At 36.6% G+C, this 19,898-nt stretch overlaps 1 protein-coding gene across 1 annotated transcript; it reads left to right on the forward strand.

The window, feature by feature from the left end:
* The first annotated feature begins 231 nt into the window (after positions 1 to 231).
* LOC124216223 (uncharacterized) lies at positions 232 to 5,296 on the forward strand. The gene is made up of 3 exons (XM_046620487.2): positions 232 to 365; positions 3,124 to 3,341; positions 4,425 to 5,296. The coding sequence occupies exons 1-3, from the start codon at positions 328 to 330 to the stop codon at positions 4,763 to 4,765; spliced, it is 597 nt and encodes a 198-aa protein (XP_046476443.1). The 5' UTR covers positions 232 to 327; the 3' UTR covers positions 4,766 to 5,296.
* The last annotated feature ends 14,602 nt before the right edge of the window (positions 5,297 to 19,898 follow it).

Genomic DNA, 19,898 nt, shown 5'->3' on the forward strand with positions numbered 1-19,898 from the left:
AAAAACAAGCATAGAAAATGAAGAAAAACAAAAAAAAAAAAAAAACGCGTCCTGAGATATTGAAAAATATATATCGAATGTCGTAAACAGAGGGACGAAGTGCGTCTTAATTCTTTCGCCCAACGTCGCGTCGTCGGCTAGTCGCACTCCGTCTCTCTCTCTCTCTCTCTCTCTTTCTCTACGCGTATCTCCGGCTTATTTTCAGTGCGGCTCTTGTTGTCGGCAGAATCGGATCGTTTGAGGCGAGGTGTCGGTTGATTTTTAAACCTGCGTATCCGGCGCTCGGTCAGACTCGAGAAAAGAAATTCGATATTGGCAAGCCTCAGGATGAGCCGTACTCCGTGCGATAAGGAGGGAGGCGAGAGGTAAGTAAGGATGAAAAATTATTACGCAATTATTTAATTGCACGTGCCCAGAAACTAACCGATTCTGAGGTCAGACTCTGTTCGATTCCGGAAAAAAACGACGAGCTGGATGCATGCTTTGATTTCCCGACAATATTTTTCTCTTTGATTTTTACCGCCGCGCCGATCTCGCTAAACGCGACTCCGCAACAATTTTAACCGATGCTCAACAAGTCTTTTATTACTTTTCTAATCTGCCGCCGAGCGAATTTCGTGCCTTGTTTCGTTTACCGATTTTACCATTTTTATACATTTTTACAGTTTTTGTACCCTGGCGTATTTCGTACCACTGAAATTGAACCGAAGTTACACTTTGATTTCACTTCGATTACACTCAGATCTCACGGTGTAGTTGAGAATTTTTTTTCACACCGTATTCACACCGTAGTTGCATTAAAAGCACAGCGAAGTCCCACCGAAAAATTACCGAGATAAAAATTTTCTACTCAACCATTAGAATGAGACTGAAATCGAAAAGATTTCTTACTCCACCGAAATTACACTGGATTCTAAATTAATACTTGAAACTTAAATCGCACTTGAAACCTACCGAAATCAAACACTGCGGAAATATATTATTTTTGAAAAAAACTTATCAGTGATATTTTGATGATACCAGAGTGAATTTTCCGAGTCTAATTCTGCTTAAACCGCAGTAGAAAAATTTCACAACTACAGCGTAAAATTGAGTGAAATTTGTGCGATTACCTGAAACGTCGCTCTAATATCACTGATTTTAGGACCCACTGGGTGAAATAAAAAAAAAAAAAACACTCTGAAAACACGGTGGAACTGAATCCGCCAGTAATTTCTTATCACTTTTCTCACAATAATTTCATGCACACTCACATGTGTACAAGTATATATGAAGTTTCGATTAATCTTAATATCTGCACAAGTTTTTATTTACTCTTCGGAGTTGTGGTAAAAAATATTCAACAGATAAGCTAATTTACCGGCATTAATATTTACTCCAAAGTTTATATTAGCTGCATCCTCAGTTTTCTATCGGTAAAAATTTCAATTTGGTTTTTCGCTTTAGAATTCTATTATATCTCTCTCTTTATTGCCATGCTTCGAAGCTCGATCAAATTCAACGACTGAATAATTCGAGTTTCTGATTTTTCCGTCGCGTCGATTTATAGTCTTAGCGGTGGAAATTTTATTTTGTGAAAATCGTTTCAGCATCAATTGAAAAAACAGTTCGACATAATTTTCAAAAATTTTTACTCACGTTCGCCAAGTTTAATAATTTAATTCAGACACTATAATAATCTCTCTATGCGTCTGCATGCGTATAGAAAATATTTAGGAACTTGCAAATTTGGAGTTAGGAGAGCCAGGTGATCATTATAAAATTTTTTTACAAATTAAAGGTGATTTCGTAAATATATGAATCATTCTCTAAAAATGTTATATCGCAATACGTCATACTGATAAAATAATTAGTATTATAATTTTGACGCTCGAATTTTTACATCCATCATTATTACACACGTTACAGCAACTCGAATGTATCGACACATTCCACTGTATATTTACTTTCCGTACTTTTTTCTTTTTTTGAAAAAAAAAAAAAATAAACAGGGAATAAATAAAATAAAACTTCCACTGTAACAAAGTAGTTCAGACTTTAGAAGGCGGACCACATTTCCCAGGAGAAAGTTTCAGGGATGAGCATGCGGTTGTATTATTTATGTTTATAAGTGGAAAGACGAACACATTTCTTCCGCGAATATTATGCCCACGCGTATTGAAGAGGAGGTTAATAATTTTGAACAATTTTCAAATTGTTCCTTTGATATTCGTATACGTCGAATTTACGCCTTACGATGAGCAAATATAATGATCCTTGGTAATCATAACGGGTTGGAAAATTATGCCAAGAATATCGTGTATATAACCCATCAACGTTTTTGATTTTGTTCAAAAAATTTTCTGCAATTGTCCCAACTCTGAAACAGTAACCTAAATTCTTATTCAACTGATTAATTATTTATAAATATCGAGAGTAATTTTGCAGAAGGTCATGTTTTTTAACTTTCAAGAACTGTATTTTCACTTCCAAACATTTTGATTTTGCTTTCCAATTTTTTTTTTTTTATCACCTTCAATTTTTTTCGTCAACTAAAACAATGTTTAGATGGTCCGAATTATACCGAATAATTTTCAAAGCTTCTATTTTTCGCTTAAAACATCTCTAGACCGGTTTTACCGTGAAGTTGATAAAAAAAAAAGTTGAACGTGCCAAAAGAAAAAAAAAAATATCGCTCGATAATGGAATAGGTCTCGAAATGTTCTAAGTGAGAAATAAAAGTTTGGAAAAATTTTCGGCGATTTTCAGATCGTTTTAGTTGGTAGAAAAAAAAAAAAATAAATAATAAAAAAATAAAAAGTGCCGAATAAAAATGGAAAAAATCGGCCGATTGTGAGCCCGGTCCTGAAATGTTTGGAATAGAAAATACAGTTTCTGAGAACTTTTTGAGAATTCTGAAACAGATCTTTTTTCAAAATCACTCTTAACGATTAAAAATAGTTTAGCAGTTGAATATAAAATCTGAAAAAATTCATCACACTGTTTCAGATTTGGAAGAATTGCAGAAATTTTTATTAACAAAATTAGAAACAGTGAGGGTCAGACGATGATTGGGTTCGCATGGAATTCTCCGTATATGTTACAAGACTATTTCGCTAAACGTTGTTATTTATCACTTTCTAGCGGCAGCAATAACGGCAGCAGGAAAATAAGAACGCGAAGAAGCAGCAGAAGAAGAAGAAAAAACACGGTTAAAGATCGTGCGAAACTGTTGACGGTGGAAGGAAAGGCGGAAATCACATGCTGCTCGAATTGCGGCTTCGAGAGCAAACGAGCCTTCAACGTCGTCAGGCATTATCAACGAATCCACGATCCTGCTAAGAGAAAAATTGAGTGCTGCGGTGAGAGAGAAAAAAAAGTGCATAGCCAAATAAAAAATACTGAAACGGCCCTCAGCAAATTTTTAAACAATACTCGGTCTGTTTTATATTCACAACGAGAGAAACGATTTCGTGAAAATTTCAGATCTTTGAAACAGTTACCGTTCCGAGCGATCGAAAAAATGTGATTTTCAGTTTTTATTTGCTATTTTTTCACTTGGTTATCCGCGATGGACTCTCGTTAATTTTTATTCAAATACTTGTCGATAAAAAACGTGAAACAAGTAGCTCTTCAAAGATTTCAGAGCAAAATTTAATATTTAAACCCTGAAAGGCTATGAGGATAAAATCCTCATCCAATAAAAAAATCTTTTACTCTTGGAACAGACTGTAAAGATTGAACCCATTCAACGTTCATTTTTATTTGCTTGTTTCAACTTAATTACGTTCATAATACAACCATTTTATGCGAAATTGTTTGAACTTTAATTTATATAAACAAAAAAAAAAAAATCTGGCTAGCTTTATTAGAAGCTAGGATATTTTAAATTAATACCCACTGGGTACTTTTTGCACTCATTGCCACGAGAGGTATACGATTTTGATGTTTGCCTGCCAAGGGTAAACAGAGAAAAGAAAATTGAAAATCGTCATTTAAATGTCTCTCTCTCTCTATCTCTCTCGAGGCACAGTTAATTATAAAGCTTTCACAAAATTATGGCTTTTTATATACCTTTACCCTCGATTTTATGCATTTGGTGCAACATTGTGAAAAGAAATGAGAATTGTTTTTTCGTTATTTTTTTTTTTTATAATTTGCAATAACAGAATATTTATATTCATGAGAGAAAAAAATTGTAATTATTGAAATAAAATGAGAAAATCACCGAAAAGGGATAATATTCTCGACAAGTATAACGTAACGATAATGATTTATTAATAATAATTAACGACATCGGTGAATCAACAATTATTACGACACTTCGTTATTTACCTTGGTTGAAATCAGATTATTTCAATGTATTTCGACACGGAATCTACGGCGAAGATGCCCTGGGTTTATTTTGACCCCGGTGTTCAGCCTCGTATCTCGTTGATTTTCAGGTCGCACAATTCTGACGAAGGGCGACTACTATCAACACTGCGCTGACAATCATCCGGAATCGCGAAAATCTTCGATTGTGTCGAGGAAAAAATACAAGATAACGAAAAGAGATCGTCGACACGAGGAAGGACAGCCGGCCCTGGGGGGCAGGAAGAAAGGAGAGAGGGGAAAGAGAGGAGTAAAAAAGAGGGAGGAAATTGATTCGGAAAATTTTCTCAAACCTAAGGAGGAAAATTGTGTAACGATATTCATCGAGGGTGATCCTTCGTCTCCTGTACACGCAAAAAACCTTGCAGAATTTCTCGACAACATCGATTTCGAAAGTTTCAAGCTGCCCTGATTGTTGTTCAATTTTAATAACAATTTTTTATACCCTCTGCACGATTCAGGCAAAATGAGTATCGAATTAAACTATTTTCAGCATCTAATGGTACAAACTGTAAACCGTATGTGATAGAAAAAACATTTCACTACCGACCAAGGTACAAACTTTTATGTAATGTAACTGTAAAAGATGTAAGTGCCGATTTAAGTCATTAATAAGTTAATTAATTTGCCTAATTAAGAATAATAATACCTCAGCCAAGAAATACTTGCCAACAGATGTACGTCAAGTGATTTAGATTTTAAAAGAAGAGAAGAAAAAATAAGTCTGTGACGTGAAATATTTACACATATATACATTGCATATCGTTACTTTTGTTGTGTTATTATATCAAATATCGTTAAGATTTTTATAGAGTTATGTAACAATAGACGGTAAGTCGACCAGTGCTATGATATATCGATTAAGACTTTTTTACGCGTATATTTAATCGTTGAATACTTATATTAATTACTGTCTAATGAATAACGTTGGAAGAAAAGAGAAAAACAAATAGCTCATTATCGACATATTTTCATATCAAACTTTATAATTATCGTAAATATAAGCAAGTTTTACTTCGCTGTTTACTATGTAGCTAAATATCTGTTACGATGAGAAAAAAAATTCTTGCGATATCGAAACTAGATTCAAAAAAATGCAACAGAATCCGATCATTGCACCCTTGAGAATCCCATTTCCTATGTCAATTCCTACGTGTTACAACGGAAGCTTGAGTTAAAAGTGTAGAGAATCGATTACCCGAGTCTTGGATTCGGGAAGTCGAGCTTTTACGGGTTTGGCGAATCTCGCAAGTCGTAGAATCTCGAAACCCGGGGGTTTGCCGGAAGGGTGACCCGAACCATTAAATCCCATGACTATGGTATCCTGTCGTGCGAAGGCGGCGTGCGTCTTTCTTCTTTCGCGACAGCAGCTCGCCCGAAATTCTCATCAAAAATTTCTCCGCGAGCCGTTTAATTTCTAACAAGATTTCCCCTTTTTTCCGCCTGCACAAGTATTATTATTTTTTTTTCCAACGGCAAAAAGCTTCGAGGTTAAATTGACGACTTGTCGTTTTTCGTTCACTCGGTTCTTGGACTTTTACGTACAATTATAAATCTTCGAAGAAAGAAAAAATGTTAAACAATAAAAAGAGGAAGAAACACGTTCTCAAATTTCATAGGAAACCGAAATTTTTTACACGTTCGTTGCCACGAAAGTTGAAAATATGACTTGACCTGCATTGATATTGCCTAAATCGTTCATCGACTATTGAGAATAAGTAGGTGTATAAATTGACCTGGAATCGGTTTTCAAGATTTGCGTTTATCGCTTAGGAAAAAGTAAGAAAAAAAAATAGTCATCGTAACTTACGATAAAAAAAATTCCATAAAAACAGAGACTGAATTATACTTATTTTAGTTCCCTGGATTATTTTCAAATTGATTTTCTCACGCTTCAGAAATGTGTGTTTTGTTTTTTTTTTCTTTTACCATCACGAAGGTTCGTTAATTATTCGCGAAACCGCGCGTTCCCCGAGAGTATAATAAAAACAGCTACGAAACACAGTAGGTTTTTTTCCGAGTTCGAAGAACAGCATAATTCCCTTCGGTTATCACGCGCCCTTAAAACGGTGGTTGTTAGGTCGGTGCGTATAAAGTACGGTACGAGCGAGAGGCGGACAATAAAAATTGTTTAACGAGGTGTTTCTAGCTCAGTTTCGTCGAGGTTTGACGATGAGTCCGCGGCATGAACCGAGTTAGTTTATATATACAGAATGGAGAAGCGCTACCTGGGTCAGAGGGTGCAGTAAGCACGGAGCTGAAACAAGGATATTCGCAAAGTTTAACAGAGATATTACTCAGTTCGTTAGAGGTTATCGTCGGGGAAGGTGTGAGTGGCGTGAGAGAGAGAGAGAGAGAAAGGGAGAGAGGGAGAGAGAGAGAGAGAGAGAGAGAGAGAGAGAGAGTGAGAGAGAGAGAGAGAGAGAGGGAGAGAGAGAGAGATTGGCTCGTTGGCACTTGGGGAAATTTTCCTAGACAAGTTTGAAGCCATCTGTTTATTGCTGCACGGAGTTTGCACAGCGTTGCGATTTGCTAAGTAAGAGAGAGAGAGAGAGGGAGAGAGAGAGAGAGAGAGAGAGAGAAGCGCCAGCTTTCGCGCCAAACGACGTGCCCGCATATGACCACATTTGTAGATATATTATGTGCTCGGTTGAAACTTTCCGTTGTTACTGCACGATACTATGTGCAACGCGCCCAACTGACAATGAGAGAAGTTTCAGTTCCGGTCGTAGTCGTTTAGTAATTATGGCAAAACGCAAGAAGCATCTCTGCCGGGTTCGGTCCCACCGTGTTTTCAGAGTGTTTTTTTTTTTTTTTTTCACCCAGTGGGTCCTAAAATCAGTGATATTAGAGCGACGTTTCAGGTAATCGCACAAATTTCACTCAATTTTACGCTGTAGTTGTGAAATTTTTCTACTGCGGTTTAAGCAGAATTAGACTCGGAAAATTCACTCTGGTATCATCAAAATATCACTGATAAGTTTTTTTCAAAAATAATATATTTCCGCAGTGTTTGATTTCGGTAGGTTTCAAGTGCGATTTAAGTTTCAAGTATTAATTTAGAATCCAGTGTAATTTCGGTGGAGTAAGAAATCTTTTCGATTTCAGTCTCATTCTAATGGTTGAGTAGAAAATTTTTATCTCGGTGATTTTTCGGTGGGACTTCGCTGTGCTTTTAATGCAACTACAGTGTAAACACGTTGTGAAAAATTCTCTCAACTACACCGTGAAATCTATGTGCGATCGAAGTGAAATCTAATCGTAAGTGTAACTTCGGTTCAATTTCAGTGGGACGAAATCCGGCAGAGATCGTTATACAGCAGATTTCAAGTGTATCGCTGTAAGTACACCTGAAACCAAAATCCTTGAAACGCTTTGTTTTTAGGTGGGTGATGGTGAAAATATAAAAAGATGGAAAAATAGAAGGGCCTAGGTTCGAAAAATGTCGAATATCCGAGTATGGAAAAGCGAAGAAATAGAAAGGTCAGAAAGTAGAATGAGAAAACGTAGAATCGTCGTAATTTATCGCGATGATATTGTAGAATTGTATACGGATTCTACATTTTACCGTTCTATCTACGAATTTGACATTTTCGTCCTACGTCAATCATTTTGAATTTTTTAAATCCGATATCAGATACGTAATCAGCGAGCGCAAAAACTTACAATTTATGTAAAACATGCATGTAACGTGTAGAGGGGTAACTTTCTCAGAAATGAATTATTCCTTCGATTTTCACGATTTTTGTTCAATCAATGTATTTCCAACAATGATAATTTACGTTATATCGCAACAATCACTCTCCCGTATTGAAAACCTATCGGTACACTATCATAAGGAGGGGAAAAAAAAAATATGTTTTCAAAGACCTCTAAATATGCGAAAAATGGATGTAAAATATAAGTATTATTATAAATAAAAGGATTGAACTGGAATACTCAACGCGAGTTCGCAACTAATGCGGTAAATTTCTCCCGATTATTATTGTCGAATGTTGAAAACAATGAGCGAGGTTTCTTGCTGGAATAGAGAGAACGCAGAGAGGTAGAGAAAGGGTGATAAATTGAAGGGAGTAGGAAGAGGGTATAAACAAGAGAAGAAAGAAGAGGAGGGGTGTAGTAGGTGGTGGTTGGCCTATAAGGCATGAAATAGATATGAATTACTTCCCGCGAGTATTGTGCCGCGAGTGCAAAATGAACAAAACTCTCATACCTACCTAAATATTCATTACCCGGGTAATGTTGGTTGTTAGTTCAAAGCATTTCGGTAAAGTTAATTTTAATGAACAACGTTCTCCAATTTGGTTACGGCTGCGGGGCGAATGTCGCGCGAATATCTCGCGCATCACGCCCAAACTTCTCTCCGCGCCTCTTCACCCTCGGGTAATTCTACACGCCTCCATTTTGCGTTACTTACAATTAGAAGAAGAAGGAGAGAATGATAAATGGAAAATAAAAAATTTATGGTCAAATCAAGAAAACATCGGAGCTAATTTCACCGAAACAACAATGAGAAAAATACAATATAATTCCATTACTGTAGCTTAATATTCGCGTCAATTAATTTTCATGAGAGAAGGAAAGACTGTTTTTGATAATTTTTGATGGAGAGCAAAAAAGGAAAAACAAGCGAATTTTTTTTTTTGGGAATTTAAACGATAAATTGACGTTAAAGCCTCGTTTAACTAAAAAAGTAGAGTAAACTTCACAAACTGATTTTGCGTTGCAATTACCAAAAAAGGATCGACGATTGCCTCGTTTTTCGTGATTCCAACGATATTCAAACAGTTTTTTTAACGATACCTGTTTTAACCAATTTTTCTAGTTACTGTAACAAATGAAATTTTTCTCAGTGCACCCGAAATATATATATATATATATATTATATGTGCCTAGCAATTTAAAAAAATTGCGCTCGTGATTATCATTATCATTGTTATTGTCGTTGTTATTGTTGTTGTTGTTGTGGTTGTTGTTGCGTAAAAAAATGGAAGATAATGCCAGGGGCAAGAAAAACAACTTACCGTACGTACGTGAGTTTCTTGGCGAAGACTTTTCCGCGCAGCAAGGCTTAAAGTCCGGAAAATACTACTTATTACAATGCGAACTGGGATATTCCGGTAACTCAGGATCCGGTGCTTGACTCTTTTACGGTCTTTGAGTCCCGCTGCATGGCACTAAGACGGTTATTGTAACTGCGCCGCAACTCCTCCGAGAAAATCAAGAGACTTTATGCAAGGGTTTATTGAATTTCTTTACGCAAACATCGCCCGGGCGTTATCTTGCACAAACAACCGCATACAGGTACGTATATATGTATACATAACGGATCAAAGCGAATCTCGCTTAGCTTAACTTGACTGTGTAAGTATGATACGTATGTACGTATAAGCGACCGCTTTACAGGATATTCCAATCACGTTTTTAACCTTTCTCACAAACCCTGGAGTCGCGGGCGTCGATTATAAAGCAAAAGACGAATGAGAAGGAAGATTAATCGCAATCAACGAGAGAAAGAAAAAAGCAATGAAAAGCAAAAAATATCACCAATTCCTTTCTCACTAGTGACGTTGCAAATAAAATAGATTCGTTAGAATAAACGTTACATCTTGAATCAATTTTTTATCGTCAAATACAAGTAAATGATCGTGCCAAAGCAAAATGCACGTATGCTTTTGATTTCTTATTTTTTTTTTTTATGTTTTATTCATTTCATACTGTAAGGTAACGATTCGAATATACCTGCTTAAAATCGAAACAATGACTAAATATAATTCGAATCGTAGGGTAAATCACGTGGTACACACCTCAGCATAAATCCACCCGTCTTATCGGAGAATTTCGAGATCTCGAAAACACGATTTACGGAACACGATGCGTTAATTCTGTTTATTCAATAATGTATTTCTAATAATCTTGAAAATAATTAACGATCGTATTAAAAATTGAAAACAACGAATGGTGACGAAGGTTCTAAGGGTAGATAGTAAGTGTAAACGAATAACATCAAATTACGAGGAAAATCGTTTGGAATATCTTCAAGATCAAAAGGGAGAATGGATTCTTGCTTCGTGAGGAATAACTCGCCGTTATTGCCACACATCTGCTGAAGAGATCGTCGCAACACAATTATCAAAGTTGAGTCGATCGTCAGAAAGCTTTGTATAAAAATAAAAGAAACATCGAGAGACGATTTTGAAATAAGAAACCCAAGGGAAGACAATTTCCACTTAATAATTTCAATGTTATACGCCGTCTTAAACAATTAATCAATCCTGAGTATGAACGATCGAACGAACGAATGAATACCTCAGATTATACACGCGTACAATTTTATGCGACGTTTTTCCGCCTTTACCGTAAAAGAAAAAGAAACTAGGAAACGGAAAATAAAATATTGTTTAAAAAATTTCTACTCAGACATGACAAAACTACTATTTTAAAGTTATTTCTAAATGAACTTATACTTTACTAGTCTACCTTTTTCAGGAAATGTTTGGTTAGTTTGAAACTCCTCCCTTCTTTTATTTATAACTTTATTTACAATGCATAGTTTTGGTCGATATCGCTCATGATTTTCTGCACCATATTCTAGAGTTAAATCAGCAATTTGTTTAGAAGAATGAGAAGAAGCGAAAATTTGTGATTCTGAGTGAAAGCGTTGAGATTGGGAAATGAAAATTATAAAATACAACACCGTTTCTATTTCGTTCGTTCATTCTTGTTAGGTATACCGATTTCGGGATGCGGTTTGAATCGGAAACGAGTATAACTCGGCCTGTTGGGAATGGTGAAAGAGTTAATTATAAGCCCGCCTTCACTTGTTGGGCGTCACGCCATGCGGTCGTTCGAGATAATTAGCTCATTAACAAAATGAGTTAGGTCCGGTTTCAGCCCGCAAATTTTCACCCCCGCCCGTCCTTTTTTCCCTTTCATCTCGCCCTGCGAAAGGGAATCGCGAGTGGAAATCTTTGACGGCCGCGAGTTGAAAGATGAAAGGAAAAGCAGATTATATTTCAAAGCTGGAAAACCGAGATGAAGAAAGGAGCGGGTAATATGAATGAAGGGTTGAGAAAAAAAGCGGGGAAAAACGGAAAATGTAAGCGTATCTCATTGTTTTTATTCATCACCAATCGAAGTGGAGAATTATAAGAAAGGCTCTGTAAATAATTTCCATTATTTTGTTAAACAAAATGTTTTTTTTGTTTTTTTCTTTTCTTTCCTCCTCTTCAATTACTTAACGACTTTTCAATTTTTCATATCCATGTATATATTATACCAGGACAATCTTTTGAAACTTGAAACTAAACTGCGCATGCGCGAGTTTTATCGGCTGTTCGCACAGGCTGGCCATCCTGAGTTTTCAGCTGTCAAACTGCTTCTGGCGGCGATGTAATTAATACGAATCTTCGAAGTTAGAATCTCAAATAATTGAGGCAGCGACTCGGAAAGGTTTGGGAAGCATTTGTTGTCGGGTCGGAAAGTCGATTCTTCAAAGAACGGTCGGAATTTAACGCTTACGCTTTTTGAAACTTCAAACGTACACATTTTGCGTAGGTTGGCTCACCTGCGTCGCGGACAAGAATATCGCCGCGGGAAGATTTCGCCGACCAATGAGATTGAATTATTTGGCGCATGCGCGGTTGATTTTCAAGTCTCAAGAGAGTGTCCCGGTATTTAAACCTTCGACGATGATGGGACCTGGGATAGATTAATAACGCGTTGATAAATGCTCCTCGCTAATTTGAACGTGTAGGTATTATACCTACGTGTATCTTGTGAAGTCGTGGACCGCTAAACAAAGAGACGATTTATTACTAGACGGGTTAGGTTATGCCTGTATCTGTAGACATTACAAATCGAGTAGGGTTCCTTATCGAAGCTAAGAGACCCGCTCTGCAGGACTTTCGGGCACTGCGGAACTCTGACGGAGCCACTTTCGCAATTACTTGGTTCTTCGCTTGATTAACGATTCTTATTCCGTCGTTTTGCACCTGCTGAAATTGATGTCGGACAATTAATAGCTTTCAAATTTCATACGTAATACTCTTTCAGGGGGATGCTTTTTTCTATTTCTTTTTACCGTTTGTATACCAGCGACTACAAACCGTTTTCGAAATGGCTTATTAGGATTGTAAAGAGGACATTTTTCAGGACTAATAAAGTATAAGTTCATTTAGAAATAACTTTAAAATAGTAGTTTTGTCATGTCTGAGTAGAAATTTTTTAAACAATATTTTATTTTCCGTTTCCTAGTTTCTTTTTCTTTTACGGTAAAGGCGGAAAAACGTCGCATAAAATTGTACGCGTGTATAATCTGAGGTATTCATTCGTTCGTTCGATCGTTCATACTCAGGATTGATTAATTGTTTAAGACGGCGTATAACATTGAAATTATTAAGTGGAAATTGTCTTCCCTTGGGTTTCTTATTTCAAAATCGTCTCTCGATGTTTCTTTTATTTTTATACAAAGCTTTCTGACGATCGACTCAACTTTGATAATTGTGTTGCGACGATCTCTTCAGCAGATGTGTGGCAATAACGGCGAGTTATTCCTCACGAAGCAAGAATCCATTCTCCCTTTTGATCTTGAAGATATTCCAAACGATTTTCCTCGTAATTTGATGTTATTCGTTTACACTTACTATCTACCCTTAGAACCTTCGTCACCATTCGTTGTTTTCAATTTTTAATACGATCGTTAATTATTTTCAAGATTATTAGAAATACATTATTGAATAAACAGAATTAACGCATCGTGTTCCGTAAATCGTGTTTTCGAGATCTCGAAATTCTCCGATAAGACGGGTGGATTTATGCTGAGGTGTGTACCACGTGATTTACCCTACGATTCGAATTATATTTAGTCATTGTTTCGATTTTAAGCAGGTATATTCGAATCGTTACAATTATACAATTAAATAATATGAGTTAATTTATATTACAGAAAATTGTATTTAACTATTAAAATCTTTCATTTCAATCGGTGATAAGTAATTGAAGACGCCAATAAAAAAAGCCTGCAATTTTCATTTCTCTTTTTTTGTTTTTTGTTCTCCAAGAAGAGAAAACCATTAACCTTGACAAAGACGTAACTTCCGTAGAGAAAGGCTTGGAAAATAAATAAAAGAAAAACAGCAGTTACAGTCTTCGTTAATTCTCCTCTTCGATTCCTCGTATCAGTCTGCTTTTCACTCATCGGACGTTACGTGTACCAACAATTACAATTCGAGATAGAACCAATTTGCCTCGATCGCACCTCCTCGTAGGGCATGTGATCACCCATGAGATTAGCCGCGAAGTACATAGATACCCGTGTTATCGCTGGGCGCAAGATGTATCATCAATTACGCTGAGCCTGCACGGATCCAGTGCAACTATCATTAGGCAGAGACAATACGTAAACCGATAATCGGGTTTCGAGTTAGTACAGGGAATACCTGCGCGTTATGGTATCGATTATTTACACTGTAAACGGCTGACATCCTCGTTAATTACATCTCGCGACGTATGTTTCAGCACGATGAATTTCACCACGGTCAGAATAAAAGAGCAGATTTTACCCTAAACTCTTTTTCAAAAAGGGACGCGTCAGGTTTTCCCGTAAGATATACTTCGCGAAATGCAGAATTTTTAAAAAAACTGGCCCTACATTATAATTCAACATACATAAATACCTAACAAAAAAGTATCGTTACTTGAGGAGGAAACTAAAAGTTATATTTCGGAGGCCTGTGTAATTAGCCGATCATTGGAGCTCTAAGGATGATGGAAATATTGAAGCAGCTGAACGCTGATACGATCTCGTCAAGTCTGCGTTCGATTGATTATTTTAACGGGTAAATTCGCCGCGTGCGAGTCTCGTATAAATTATGTCCGGCAATTTGATTAAATTAATCAAAATTTCATCGGGCGCGTTGTATTTCCGTTATATATATATACACACGGATATACATGTGGGAGATAATTCGGCATATTACACAAAATGCGATGCACGTACAATCTTGGCGCAATTTCTGCACGCATCGAAATATATCGATAATAAAGCCTGGATGGCGTCACTGATATTAAAATGCCAATAAGCCCGGCTTCGTTGCACGTCATGCAGACACTGCCCTGAATTCAATTCCTTCCCGTCTTCGCGTTGTTTGCATATTTTCCGATTTTTCTGTCCACGATTGATTATTCACTTGGAATTTCCATAACTGTTACCGATACGGAAAAAAAGATTTTTTTTTCTTTCAGTTTATATTTGAATGAATAAATTTTGATTCTGTACATCGGTTGATGGACAAAATCTTCATGTATTACTTGTAAAGTCTGATTTTGTCTTTTTTAGATCGATAAACAATCACCGGTCAGCACGGATTTTCAGTCTGGGTTCTAGATGTTAAACTTTGATTTTTTTCACGTAAATAATGAGAGTAAAAATGAACTTATTACATAACGATTGTTTTTGTAGAAACTAAAGGGATTTTCGGATTTTAAGAAAAATTATTTTAAGAAATTTTAAATATTCGATGAATTTGTACAATGCGTAGAAGGAAGATTTTGTGAAAAGGTGAGCGTTCCACGTTACTTGGAAGATCGCGATCGTTTGATTTTTCACCTTCTTTTAAAATTTTTTCAAAAAATCATGAAGAAACATGCTGTAGGAGTTCGATTATTATTTCTTTCCTGACATTTACATTCAACTCAAATATCACGATCCGTAACAAAACGATATATCATCCGGGAATCTTACTCTCCCAAATTGAAAATTCACGTTAAATTATAACTATTTTATGAGATTGAATTAATAATGAAAAAGTCGTCGGATAGACTTCTCAAACATCAACTCGAGCCACGATATTAAAAGTCTGGGTCTTCTTTGTGACGTAAATTGACATTGCGATTGATGTAAGGAATAGAAATAAAATCTCATTCGCGATGCTTCATAAATTTATAAAAGTGGAAAATCAACTGAACGCGATCTTCCACGTAACGTAGAACGATCATGTTTTTACAGAATCTTTCTTTAAGCCTGAACAAACTTTTTAGGGTTTTCCGTGGCGGGAAATCACAAACAATTTTCTTCTGAAACACCCTAATATACATATGGGTATATATGCACGTAACAACAAGAAACTATTACTCCTGTTTTTTCCACCGTCGCATCGCGTTTTGCACGAACCGCCATAGCTGAAAATCCTGTAAATCAAGGGTACGAAAATTCACACAGTGAAATTTGAAAAGTCAAACGGTAAGTTCAGAGCTTACGTGATTTTATGCGGAACAAGCATGCAAAACGCGATTATCTGTGTCAGCGAAACGATCCCATCATCGATCTTCTTCTTTTTATTTACGAGGAGGATTGATTCCAGGTCAAAAACCGATACAATTTATTTATTTTATTACGAGATAGTCGTACGAATACCTATTTGAATATACAGAAGTGAAAAAATACTAGAATCGTGGACCAAAGCTGGAAGATCGATACTGCATTTAAAATCGCTTAGAAAATTGACGAATATCTGGTTACAGATTTATTCGATTTCACTCGATGGTGGCTCATTTTATTCAGAATTTTATTCTCTGCATTACTGCACCGAAACACTCTACTTTATTATACCTATGTTGGCATCCTGAGATATTCGGTTTTGATAACGTTACAGCGACGCTGATTACGATCGACAAATATCAATGTCGAATTGACCATTGAAAAAGTAAAAAAACACCGTTTCAGTTACTTTGGCGTAAAATTGTTTTCTCAATAAAACTTACCATCGTTGATTGAAATCAAACGTATCTTCTACATTCTAAGCGATTTGAAATAAAGCATCGATATATATATATATAGGTTCAAGCTTTCATTCATAATTTCAATATCTATTATTTTTCTACAAAAAATTAATAAAACGTATGGATTCTCGACGAATCAATCTCGTCGAGATTTCGAGCCTCGAAATCTCCTGCTTGTAATATCTTAACGGAATTTCGGAGAGGGAAGAAAGTTTTAATTCGTTATCAGAGACGCGAAGGATTCCAGATTACACGTTTGTACACATTTTGAGCAAGGATGAAAGTTATTCGAGAGGATTAGCGCACGGCTTTACCAGAGTAATCACGTCATGCCGTGTGGATGTATAATGCATACCGTGTATCCTTCTCCCCTCCTCAACATCCTCCCCTCGAATACAGGAAATACACGCGCCACACACAAGAGGAAACGTACAACAATGGAACGCGTATCAAAGGGGTTGATCTCTCTATGCGACGCCGCGACGGCCTGTCGCTGCCAATTTGACCAGAGCTTTCAGTAGGTACGATTCGTGTACGAGGATCGCGCGTTCACTCACTCGCTAACATCAGGCTAATGGAATCGGATGTTCTTTTCATATTACGTTTTCCCTGCCTTCTCAGTCACTTTCAAACACACACACACACACACACTTGTGAAGAAAGACGAGCAAAGGCGGGAAAGAAAATAAAAAGTGGAATTTCGATGAACCGATTTGCATTTTGTAGAACATTTTCTTGTGGGAACACAATATTTTGTTGTAAGTACCAAGAAATGAAACATGAAAAATTTATTAAACAAAATATACTTGGAAATAGGAGATCTGGATGTCAATTTAATGAAATGATACTTTTTTCATGGTGATATCAAAATATTTAATACACTCTGGTAGATTCGACCAAATCGCTTTATACAGTTCACTAAATCTATTCGGTGGATAAAGATTAGTCAAATTTACGGAATCTTTAGAATTGCTGATTGATTAACGCTGTCAAATAATATGTTACATCGTAAATCTACAAAATTTTTTGTCGTAGTGGAAAAATTCTCTCGGTGACTCGTGAAAAATCCTTTCTCGCAAGCGAAGTAGATTGCGCAGTTATCAGGAGAGGCTTCAGAAATCGGTCTAGCATAATCAACAGAATTACATCATTCGTGGTCCGAGATCATTGAATCAGCCTGTCAATTCATTATGGCATATTTTTTTGTCGTTGCATCGATGTGGCACTTATTTCAAGCGTCATAAATTATAATCAAACGATACTTGTTGCACTTACAATATTTAAACAATCATTTTTCGATCTTTACGACATGATTTCACTGTGTATAGCTGATTTCGGAATCGCAAAAAAACCTATGGGACTGTGGTTTGCGAAATCCTTTTTTAAACATTACTAAACCATTTTGTTTTCAGCGCACTATAAAATCAACGAAATTCCTCGGCTGTGTGAAAATAATGTTTCGTCGGAAGTATATTCGCCCTAAAATTTCGTATCCGTAACCAAATATCGGTCAGGACGTCCAAATTTTTTCCGAGCGACAAGATTACTAAAATTATCCTCACGCGATCACGAATATGAGTTTCAAAATTTCACATCATATTTCATTTTCATTCGTTCAATTTGTTCTGATGAAAAAATGCCCAAGTACGTTTCAGCGGCTGGAACATCACGTAGAGCAAACGTGAAAATGTTTGTTCTCCACTTTGGGGATAAAACCAAGTATAAAATGAATAAAATTTCTGAAAAACTAACTGTTTGAATATCGCGCCATCATATTTGACCTGATTTGAACCTGCGATATGTGATAAACTTATCGAATACAACAAACCCAATTTTGAGCAGGAAGCGAAGGATAAAAAATTGGCAATTATGATTTGAACGGTATGAGTTTCGGAGCTGGGCGACATGGACTCGTTAGCAAATTCGGTTCTTTCGCAGAAATTATTCGACTAACCGGTAACTAGTCACTGCGTACCTAGAAATATATCGCACGTACCTACAGGAATGTTTGCCGAACGATGAGAAGCGGCGCTTTTCGTTTTCCTTCAGCTTTTGCTTCAGCTTTTGCTTCTGCTCCCGCGTTTATGGCAATGGTGCCTCGTTAATCCGGGAAACGGTAGCAACGGAGTTAAAGGACGGGGTGCGCAAGTTATAATTAATTTGCCTAACATCATTCAGTTAGGCGAAGCTGCTGATTTGCTATTCCGGCCACCGAGGAACTTGAGCCCGCGCCCAAAGGCGACTAATCAAATCGTTTTCTGTTTACACGACCCGAATTATAATTCAACATTAATTAATTCCCAAGACGCCTGGCACACGGACGTATATATGAGACGTTCTTGCCCGATTCTTGCCATTTTCAGTTAAAATCGAAGCTCGTTCGGGTCACAGCAGCGCCTCCAAAACCTAAGATTCTTGTATCAATTTTTTTTTTTTTTTTTGTTTTGTCTTTCAATTTACAATCTAGTCAATGAGCTGTAAAGACGGAAATTTGAATATTCCATAAATATCAGCCACAGTACCTTAATTATTGATAACTTTGACAAGGTCCCATTACCGAATCATTTCTAGAATGAAAAAATTGCATCGTTTGGTAGATTTTGAATCTACATTGAGTAACGAGTTTTCAGAACAATGGGACATGTGGGAATATTTGAACAACTGAAAACCCGTTGCACTATGAAACAAAATTTAAAAGAATAAAAAAATTCAGAGGCACTACCGTCGCTTGAAAAAGTTTCGATAAAATTAAAAATCGTGACGTGGAAACTCGCTTGTTGAGTCTGCATGAAAAGCAGACAGAATTGCTGCATCGAATCTACACCGAAAACTTCAAACAGAGCCAAAAATCAATTATCCTCTTTCGATGAGGGCGTAAAATGTTTGCTTCGTTTCATTTCGACGCGATTCTTCCTCTGTTTCCATACTCTTTCTGGGCAAATAATTAATAATATCGAGCTGTTCGAAAAGCCCGTCACTCCTAAAATGCGTCGCGACCCCCGCATACAAGCATTTTTCGTTAAAACGTCAGGCTCTCGGTGTAAGCCAAAAAAGCGAGGAGGGCAAGAACCGGCTTGATCAATTAAAATCCCGAACGTCGTGTATGATTTATAGCACTTTACGCGGGATGTGTGATACGTACACGCTGGTACGTGCGGTTTTCTTCAAAGAGGGTGTCTTTTGATGGAAAACTGTCGGGGATTCGGTGATCAAACCAAAGGCGAAAAAAACAACGAGAAATAGACACGCGGTTTAACTTTAAATGCCTTAAAAATTGGCCGAGGATAACGAAATGAAAATTTATATTACAACGAGAATGCTGATGATGCAAATATGATTCGAGAATTGCCGCTAAAGTCAATGAAATCGATTTTTATTCAAATATTGTACAGTATTGAAATCCTTACGAAAATTAATATGTGGAATTTAGCAATTGACACTGAAAAGGAAAAGTTATTCCTAATTTTATTAGAGATGGAAAATGATCCTTGTAGGAAATCGATAAAGATTGAATCATCAATGAAAATGAAAAAAATATGAGACGAGTCTTTCTGTTTTTTGAATCTGCTGTTTTCGATCTATGTTCCGTTAACCGAAAAAAACCTGATATATATTCTTCGAACAAGTCCGAGATTTCCAAAGTTCGATTTCGTGGTTTAAGGTTTTGACAAATGAATTTCTCCAACCGATCTTCATGCCTGAAAAAAAAACAGTTGTAAAAAGGAGTAAGAAAATCGACGGGTGGGGGCCAAAGTTTCGAAAGA

The sequence above is a fragment of the Neodiprion pinetum genome, chromosome 4 (assembly GCF_021155775.2).
Source record: "Neodiprion pinetum isolate iyNeoPine1 chromosome 4, iyNeoPine1.2, whole genome shotgun sequence".
Classification (NCBI taxonomy): domain Eukaryota; kingdom Metazoa; phylum Arthropoda; class Insecta; order Hymenoptera; family Diprionidae; genus Neodiprion; species Neodiprion pinetum.

What these genes read in the sequence shown, in the direction of transcription:
- LOC124216223 (XM_046620487.2), top strand. Translation starts at nt 328, where the DNA reads ATGAGCCGTACTCCGTGCGATAAGGAGGGAGGCGAGAG. An exon ending in GATAAGGAGGGAGGCGAGAG is followed by an intron (nt 366 to 3,123) that starts GTAAGTAAGGAT and finishes ATCACTTTCTAG; the next exon opens with CGGCAGCAATAACGGCAGCA. An exon ending in GAGAAAAATTGAGTGCTGCG is followed by an intron (nt 3,342 to 4,424) that starts GTGAGAGAGAAA and finishes GTTGATTTTCAG; the next exon opens with GTCGCACAATTCTGACGAAG.